The sequence below is a fragment of the Thermobia domestica genome, chromosome 1, assembly GCF_964235325.1.
Source record: "Thermobia domestica chromosome 1, izTheDome1.hap1.1, whole genome shotgun sequence".
In the NCBI taxonomy this organism is placed as follows: Eukaryota; Metazoa; Arthropoda; class Insecta; order Zygentoma; family Lepismatidae; genus Thermobia; species Thermobia domestica.
In genome coordinates this window covers 244,517,501-244,527,735 of record NC_137454.1, presented here as the reverse complement: position 1 = coordinate 244,527,735, position 10,235 = coordinate 244,517,501, and the positions used below count along the sequence as shown (strand labels likewise).

At 31.8% G+C, this 10,235-nt stretch overlaps 1 protein-coding gene across 1 annotated transcript in view; it reads right to left on the bottom strand.

Annotated features, from left to right (window-relative positions):
* Positions 1-774: 774 nt before the first annotated feature.
* Positions 775-10,235, bottom strand: part of LOC145694940 (5-phosphohydroxy-L-lysine phospho-lyase) — a 97,383-nt gene continuing 87,922 nt past the window's right edge. The window contains exons 10-11 of the mRNA XM_081771727.1: positions 8,285-8,395; positions 775-4,318 (exon numbers count right to left, since the gene is read on the bottom strand). Coding sequence (XP_081627853.1) covers positions 4,286-4,318; positions 8,285-8,395 — 144 coding nt within the window. The 3' untranslated portion in view covers positions 775-4,285. The remainder of the gene's footprint in view (positions 4,319-8,284; positions 8,396-10,235) is intronic.

The following is a 10,235-nucleotide window of genomic DNA, read 5'->3' as shown; positions in this document are numbered from 1 at the left end:
TACACAAAATATAAATTCTGTCCATTTGTGTTCATAAAATCTACCTACCGTATCGAATGAAGGTAAAATAAATGTAAAATTTTCTGATGCCATCGCAAATGACAAATATAGACAAAAGAGAAGATACAGGAGCCAGCAGGGAATCTGATGGTTTTCAAATCGCAGTACAATATTGTAATTTGAAACAAACTTCTTTTTTTTTTTAACCAAGGAGTGTCATTTATGGAAGTTTCATGAACAACAGACACTACAAAAGAACTGAAACCTTAAATTCGTAAGGATACAGTGGTAATTCTACAAAGCAGGGTCCGACGTCCCGCTTGGAATTTCAGTGTTAGATTGTAAGAGTGGTTTGTAGTGATGGTTCTGATTTTGGTGACGTCACTTTTAAAATTTAGTTTCTTCATCCAGGTTCTATTTTCTAATTTATTTATTTATTTTATTATTACGATCTCGGACGGATGGACTACAGGAGTGTCATTTCAGATTTTGCTTGAGGGAGCAAGACCCTTTGATATAAGTAAAATTTCACGTTTTTCACTGATTTACTACTATTCTGTTGATAAAATATATATAAATCTCAAACTCAGGGGGAGGGGCAATTGCCCCTCTCTGCCCCCCTAAATGACGCCCCTGATGGGCTATGATTTCAGAAACCGTCAGATTTTCCTGTCGAACCCTGTATAACGTTTAATATGATTAAACCTACATTTTGTGTTGATAGGTAAGATAAAAACCTAACTCTATTCAAGTAACAAAAGAAAGGGCGATTAATTATTTTTAATCTGGTGATATTTAAAATCTTATTCATTTACAGAGGCACACAAATCACAGTGCATTACAATTTTAAACAAACCACAAAATAATATTTTGAAGAAACAAGCTATTATATAACAATGTAAGAGTATTTCTATATTTAGTTAATTTATAAGTTTGTGTCGCATATACAATTTTGGTTGTTTTCCAGGATCGAAAATAGCTCCTTTACAGAAAGCCAGAACCTGAAAATTATATAAAATCTACTGTTTCTTAGTATGATAATATTAATACATACACTGTTTTTTAAATTTTATTGAGTATAAAGAAAATTATATGACTATTTATCCCAGACAAAAGTTAAATTTTTAGGCTGACTGCTTATGAAATGTTGATATAAAAAAACTCTCGAGCATGCTATACAAACAAATGATATAGTTGAAAATAAATTAATTCCGAAGTGTGCGTAGGAAAACAAATTAATTGCCAGAAATCAGTCAAAATATTATCAAACAAGTACAAGAAGATTTTAATTGCTTCCCCTGACAGTTCATTACAGGGAAAACTAGTGGAAGAAAAGGAAGTTTCCAAGAAGAAGAAGAAGAAGAAGAAGAAGAAGACAAAAAAGATTTTCTGAGTAATGTCAGATTTTCGTCATGATGTTTCCATTCTCTAAGTCTCCCCCTTCCTTCCCTTACTAAGATATTCATATTTTGTTAATGTTTATTTTTCATATTCCTTCCATTCTAATCTAATGAAGTGTTAGCGAAAGTGATTACAACAAAGTTTTCTTTTTCTACTCTTTTGTTTGTTTGTATGATAGTCTATGATTTGTCTTCTATATCAGAGAATAGAATAACATTGTTTATCATAAATGAACACTAATATGGTTTATTATAGCATAGTAATGACTGTTTGCATTTTCGAAACAGAAAGCATGACAAGCTACTTTAAGGCATTCGATATTCTTATTTTATCTATCTAATATTTTAACATTAAAAAATAAATATTGAATTTTACTCTGTTTTGCGCGACCCAAGTAAGTATTTATAAAATTACATTTTCGAACTCACTCATGAGTAACCCGTTCATTCACTCTACAACATACGCAAGTGCACTCATAGCTACTCTCATACACAAAGTTTTTTTTTCACAATTAATATTTGTATAAAATACATAATACTCTTATTTATAACTACAACAATTTCTAAAATAATAAATGTATGTCTTTTTAACAAACAAGTATACTTATATGATTAATTTAACGCTACCAATAAGAAATATATATATATATATATATATATATATATATATATATATTAGAAAAATTCTGAGTATAGCTATAATATACTTCAAACTTCTCAAAATAAATACAGTATATTTCTTCTTTAAGAACCAACAAATAACTAATAGAAACTATGTCTAACACAAACATGAATTATCAGAACAGAAAGTAGAAACAACTACTACAAGTGAAAAGATAACTAACTAATTAAGTGAGAACTTCTCTCAATATAGCAGAAATTTGTTATACAAATATTTCTAATTTTATTGTTTATTGTGAACTTTCCACTTCAATTTTCTAATTATTCAATATAATGTGTTGCTTTGTAATATACCAATATCTTCTCAAATATATACTATGTCATTAACTTCAAAAACAAAGAAAATATATATCAAGATTAAATAAAAATATTTAAATTTCCCTGTTCTGTAAGTTACAAATTTATTAACTGATATGAATTTTTAAACAAAAAAAAAGTAATTTTCATTTAGTACGGTACAGTGAAAGTGTGTCCTTTGTTTGCCGACCCAATTTTTCCAAGTATTTTTTTTTTTAATATATTTGGCATATCTCCTTTAACAAGTAACTTTCTAATTAAATTAGTTTTCTTAACGCGGACAATGTGGTCACTTATAAAAGGTTAAACTTTCTAATAAAATTCAGCTTCTACTGCCTCATTAACTGCAATCTTGGAAATCCCCTTCAATCTCACATTCAATCGGTCATTTATATCCGAGGAGCATTACTTACAGACCTATCGTGCATGGATGAAATCGAGCATAAATTGAGTATCTATTCATTCCTCTTATACACACACACATGCATACATACAATAAAGTTCAATTAATAAATTAACATATTTTCTGAAATACGAAACTTACTCATTTGCTCTGACAAAAAAAAAATGATTATAGTAGCATCTTATAAAATGTTTATTTTATTTGTAATTGCACAGAAACAATCCATCTAATAAAAACTAGACTTTGCAATGTTATACTTTGTATTTGTTTAGCAGTTGTTTGGAAATCGATGAAAATTTTCTCTTATTCATCTTTCTTTTTCTTTCTTTTTTTTATAAATAAACTATCGACTTAAAATTTCTTTACACGAACATTATGATAAAAGACAACAAGCAATAAAAGAAGAGAAGAACATTTTTTTAATAGAACATTTCAAATACGGCATGAGTATTATCTTAAAACACACTGAATTATTTAATACCAACCATAATTACTCAATATTATTTAAACATGTACGTTATTTTATAATGTTTTGAAACTAATTAAAAGTACAGATCATGTGTTGATACTTTAAACATGCATTGAAAACTATCTTCTTAAGGTGACTAATTTTATAAATAACCGATTTCTTCATATTTTTTAAAAAAAACATTTGTACTAAAATAACTCACAGACGTTGATTTATGAAAATATTATCAACAAATTCATTTGAAATTTCACAAAATTAATTATTTAGTAGTTTTAACTTAATCTCTCCTCAGTGATACGATATTTAAAATATATGAATTTTAGATGAATTCAACCATTGACTTTTCTTCTATATTTTTTACTCGTTGTCAGCGCAAATCTGTTAGACTCCTTTTAAGAAAATACTTCTTGCTGAACTTTCTCTCTCTCTCTCTCTCTCTCTCTCTCTCTCTCGATATATATATATATATTTCTTTTCCATTTCGCATAAAGTAAAGGCTTAATATATCTTGTAATAAAGAAGTAATCATTCTAAAAGATTACCAAGAATTTATTCAATAATACTATATATCTAAGCACTTTGACCTCGGAAATAACAGTTTGTGCTATTCCTCAAATTTCTACCACGTACTGAACATGTTCTTTCATAAATAATCTCAAAATATATAAAAGTATTGTGATTCATAACATAACTGAACTTTTTTAAAAATAAACTTAAACGCTTTAATATGTTACAAAATACAACATTTGAAATACAAGAAATATCTAAAAGAAAAACTGAGCTTTATGAAAAACTTGTCCTGTCATAATCATAAGAGGAATAATTGAGTAAACATCTATTTTCAGCTAAGTACGTGACAATCTATCTCTGTAACGCTTTTTTCTGTTTAACAATAGCAATCTGTTAAGCATCTCAAATCTAACAGTTGCCTTTTTTCTCTCTTTGAGAGAGGAAACAACTTTTGAAATTCTCAAGAGTGACAAGTAGGTCTTTTTAATAGTCTCGATCCTTCGCCCAGATTATATTTCCTGTTCTTCAAGAAGCTATCTTCGTTTCTCCTTGTGTGCTCTGAAATTAGAAAGAAAGGAAAAAACGTGTCTACAAAACATACATCATTTCAGTTTAAATGGTCCTACATAAGTAGAGTATTACTGTTATTTAAACTTAACAAATTCAACAAGAAGTGCATGTTTGCGGCTATTGTTATTTAAAACAAATATTCTGTACCTCGGAAGTAAAAGGTCGGGTTTACTTCTTTTAAAAAATGATGTTTTCATTGGTCTATATATAATTCGATGTGCTCTTTTCAGTGGAATGAAACCTGAAATTCAAAATCTCATAATTAAGTAGATAGTGAATGATAAACGGTCGAATGTTCTTATATTAGTCTCGTGGAAAAAAGATCATGTTTTCTCTTCTTTTCCTTTTTCACGAACAAAATCATAGCGCTACTCGAATTCTGCTTTAAAAGCCTCTATCCTTCGCCCAGATTATGTTTACTGTTCTTCAAGAAGATATAAAATTTTATATATGTGACAACCTATCTTATACCTTTGAGGTACAGCATTACAGAAACGTTTTTTAAAAATGCAAATATATCCAGTCTATACTTGATAATTTTTTCGAGCTTTCTTGTGGTCATATAGTCAGCGTAGCGTCTGTTAGGCGAGACACCCGAGTTAGATTCCCAGTGGATGCTGATGTGGTTCGGATCTCATATTAACTAAAGATCTACTTCTCATATAGCCTCGGTGCTAAAAGAAACGCTAAACTCAAACTCAATTAACTAAATTCATATCTTTTTCAATAACTGCATCAATAAACAGAACATTGGCGCGACTTTAAGTAAAGATGTTGTGTTTTTATATTATCAAGTGTAGGCTACGTCTTTTCACCATTCAATTGAAATATTTCTCTTTATTTCTGGCACTCACGTATTTGGAAACATAAGATTGTTCCGGATGGTGGGTTCGAAGTGAGTGAATGGTAAGATCAAAATTTTTCAATAGATTATAACAGCGGCAATAGTATGCATTATTTCTACTATTGTTCTGAATAATTGTGAACACAATAATAACGAATTTATAGTTAGTTATATCACCATCTTCCATTTTATTTTTAATATAATTTGTTTTACTTATTTTGTAAAGTATGAAATTGTGCTTCTGTCACTCATAGCAAATGTATCTTATACATGCTCACTGATATAAATGTTTATAATGCATTATGATTTTAAAAGAACATAAGTATTTAAAACAGGTATATTTTAAAAACAATAGCTGTGCAACACTGGAACTTTTCAAATTTATGTCTAACGTTTATCTATAGATAGTTATACATATTCAATGTTCGCCACTGGCAGGAACATCATTTCAGCTGCATTCAAGTTCTTCCTAAAATCGGGCACGCATGTCCATCCTCACGGACTCTAGGGCAGTAGTAACTCAATTTTTCAGCTTTTCCAAATTTTTGGTAATAGTGGTATATAAATGATGTTCTTAATATACCCCCGCACCTGAAAAAGTGTCAAGTCGTTATTTCCTTGACGATCAATCCAACGTTTCGGTAAATTTTTCATTAAGAAATTGTGGCAAAGGAATCCAACCTTGTTGAAAAATGAAGATTCCAAGATCTTCATTTAGTCTTGGAAACAGCCACTTTTGTGACATAGCAACGTAGTTCTCACCACTAATAGTTTTATCATCAAATAAAATAAGCGCTGTATACAGATGAACGTTACATTGCACAAAACATATTGATGTTTGACGAATAGCTTTCCCGTTCAACGTAAGCCTAGATGTGGGTTTAATAGGTTCCAAATTCGAACATCACGATTTATATAATCTGTATACTGTTTATACTGATGTTTACTTACTTTATCCCTAAGATAAAAATTTGCGTTGTCGCTGAACACAATTCGTCCAGTGAAACTGTTGCTCTCTTCAACAGCATCGTATATCTGGCCAATAAACTGCACTCTTTTTGCTTTGTCATCAACCATCAGCGTATATACTAGTTGCTACTTATACAGCTTCACGTACTTATTCAGAACCAAGCGATGTCTCAGCACTTGCCAAACTGTCTGAGGTGGTTGCAACTTCCGACTTGTACAACAAGTTAATTTTGAAGGGTATATTAAGAAAGCAACTCGGATTATTTTCTTCAGACAAGACGACCTGCCAGGGCTATTTTGTTTACATAACACCTGTATCTATAAACTGTTTATACTATCTGGAAATGTTCTATTCATTAGAAGGATAGATTTGGTTCTTCACGCGGAAACTTTTGTACTGTTACTTAACTAACTCGACGAAACAGAACTCCTTCTGCTGTTGAATCGCTATTTTCACTCGAACTGAGGTAGTGGAGATTGTGAAGTCAAAAAGTGCTACACCATCGGTCTAGCTACAATTGATAGAAATTAGACAACGTTATCTTCCGCCATAGGAGTCCCGTACTGTTTAGTGGTCAGTAGTTTCGACAGCATAAGTGTGCAATACATATAGTCTTTTTGAATCACGGTGTATAATAAGGATGAAACCAACCATAAGAAGTTGGTAACTTCTTAATACATTAACAAAAAGCAGATAATTTAAGTAAAAAAGAATAAATAACTAAATGAAGCATATTATTTACATTTTTCAAAATACCACAAATGATTTTCTAGTTCTTACGAAATAGTATTTACTTGAATAGTCAAGAGTTTGCAAGGTGATATAATAAAGCAATTCTCGGAAGCCATTCAGGACCGACTCTATCATATGTGCAACACGTGCATTTGCACGAGGTGGTAAGTTTCGAGGAGCGGCAAAATCTGTCATAACTATATTATTTAAAATAAATATTTTTTGCTGGAAGCAAACTTCATGATGATGGTAGTTAAGTTTATTAATCTGACCTATTTGAATACTACCTTCATAAACCATGTTTAGGTCGCGTTAGTTTAAGGTCACATGGACAGTACTAAAGGAAATAATCAAACAAATCCCAGCATGAATTGCTTGATTATTGTCAAACACAAGAACTCAATTCTCGAACAGTAGCGAACACATGTTCCACTTAGTGACATGAAAACTAGTCTTATCTTCGTCACAAACAAGTTCCTTATCATTGAAGGTGAAAACTTTTTTTTAAAATTTTTAACAGATGTAGAAGGAAAATCAAGAAATAAAGATAAAAGAGTTAGTTGTACTGTAACTGTATACTGACATATTGAAATTGAAGCTCGATGCTGAATTCAGTTAAAAGGATTATCATCTTTCCTCTACAGGTGAGTCTCCTTTATCTTTCAGTAACATAATAGATTATTATTTTTAAAAAAGACATAACGAGATTGTATCTGTAGAGTTTAGTCCTTTCCGAGTGCGAGTGCTCTTTCCCTCTTCTTTGTTGTTCATGATGAGGTAGTATACTTAAAATCTTAGCTTTTAAAATTTGTTATTTTTGAAGAAAGCGGGACGGCAAATTGCCTAGGGTGGGCCCTGAAGCCATTTTGCCGAAACTGAAACACAAATGATTACTATAAGAATTTTACTGTGGTCAGATTTTGTATTTTTCCTTGAATAATGCTACCGACATGGGTATAAAATGAAAAGTAAAAGAAAATCGGAATAAACTAGATTTATTTAAGCACATTATGGTTGCCAAAATAAATATGAAGTATTAAACGGAAGAAAAAGAACGCAAAAAGAAGAAAAGGAACGAAAAAAGAAAAAGGAACGCATTAATGAAAGATCTTTTAAGAGAGAAGTAAAGAAAAATAAGAGAGATCAATTAAGATTTATAACTTTTTAGCATGGAAACTAAATTTAAAAGAAAGAGAATAAATTTTTATAGTTGACTATTCCAGATTTGAATCAACATTAATTTTAACCAAAGTAAATCCTCTTAAGACAAAAAAGACAAATAAATACTTGAAAGATATAGCCAATTAAAAATCCACAGACGTTTAAAGATATCAATGAAATCTAATCTTACTTTCAATACTTAAATAAAAGGAGTAACTAATACTAAAGCACCAAATGTTGTTATTACCTCGTCCATTTTAATTTTCTTTTCATTGGGCTCTTCGTTTAGATCAGACTTTTCGATCTTCTTTTCATCTTGTGGACTTGTTATTCTGAGGCTTCTCTGCTTATCTGGCAGCTACATAAGGAAACAAAAAACTCTAATTACTTAAAAAGAAAATCTCGTATAACCTAACTTACTTACTCACTTTAGACCCTAATTCTTGAAAAATACTTGAATTTCCAAGCTATTAACTCTACCCTGGATCCTTGTTCATGGAGCATAAAGGTAGAAGTTAAAATGAAATGAAATTTTTGAGTTTTACGTCCCACGGTTATGTCGATTAGGCTAAAGGAGACGGTAATTATGAGAAATGAATGAAATGGTGGAATGAAGAAAGTGGGAGGAAACGAATGAACCCCGAGGAAACCCATGCATACGGTGTTTATCCACCACAAAGTTCACTTGGCGGGAGCAGGGTTTGAACCCGGGACCCCATGTACCAGAGGTGAACGCTCTACCACTGAGCCACCGCGGCCCCCAAGGTAGAAGTTAAAGAAATAAACATATCTACCTGACGACTGACAGACAGTGTTTAATAAGGCGTTTCTTCATTGCCTTTCCACTGTAAGTTCATTCCAGCGCGCCATTCGGAGAGAGCAGGGGCATGAAACACATGCTTTTTAATAAATGTTATACTAATATACTAATTAAAAAAAAACGTGAAATTCTTATGTCTGTGGCCAATCTTGCTCACATCACCCCTGGTAAAATCTGACACTACACTCGTATTTCCATGATGTGTTTATTTCTTTTATTTCTACTTTTATCCTTTGTGAACAAGGCTCCAGAGGAAACCCGAAAAATAACACAGCTTCCCCCCCATACACACACACACAAATAAATAAATAAATAAAAGTTTGGTGCACTAGACTCCAGGGTATGGATTTGATACATTTGTTATACAGAATCCAACTTTCGAAACCCCAGGACGATTGAGCGTGTCAATTTTTTATGGGCGAAAAATTTAAGCGATTTTGGATAGGGAAGAGACACATTTTACGCACATAAAATAAAATTGACATGGTCAATCGTCCTAAGGATTCGAAATTTGGATTCTGTGTAACAAAATACATCGAATACATACCATGGGATCCGGTGCACAGAATTTTTATTTATTTTTATTTATTATTATTTTATTTTATGTGTGAGGCTGGGGGGAAGGGGGCTGTGTAATTTAAAGTGAAATGATTGTTTAATTTCCTATGCGTGTAATTTTAATAGCTCTTATGTGTTCTGAGCACAACACTACTCAAAGTTGCATGAAGTAATTCATGTTCAAGGAATGTTATATTGGAATTCATACAACAGTGCAAAGTGAGTCCAAGAGGATGAAAGGAACATATATACACATACTTAGACAGATGTATGTCAGTTCACATTCTTAGTAAAATATCATTACGAGACATGGAAAGGCGGACTCCATCTGAGACTGCATCCTACATATACAGAACATAGAATTGCTTCATACCGAGTGAGACTCGCTCTGTTGCAAAAGTTGTTCAGGATTTTCTGAGGTAATGAATTCTATTCTTAAACAAAGCCTTTCTAAGCTCGATAATGGTCTGTGGTGTAATATTATGTGTCACAACCAGGCATTCTACTTCCAACCATGCACAACAAAGTTGAATTATGTTCAGCGCAGTGGCCAGTTCGGACACTGTAGGACCTAAGCTTCTAATATCTCCGCATCGAGATAAGCTTTATGGAGCGTGCCCAGATCCAAATGCACTACAGAAAAGTCAGACACAATGATGCTGGAGAAATCATTACTGTTATACATATTGCGTGACGTCTTCAATACTGTAATTGCTTTTCTGGTTGAGTGGAATCGTATGTCACAGGCGTCGAACCAAGCCGCCGAGAGAAGTATTGAGATTTTTAATAACTATTATCTGATTTTAGCCTCTATCCAATC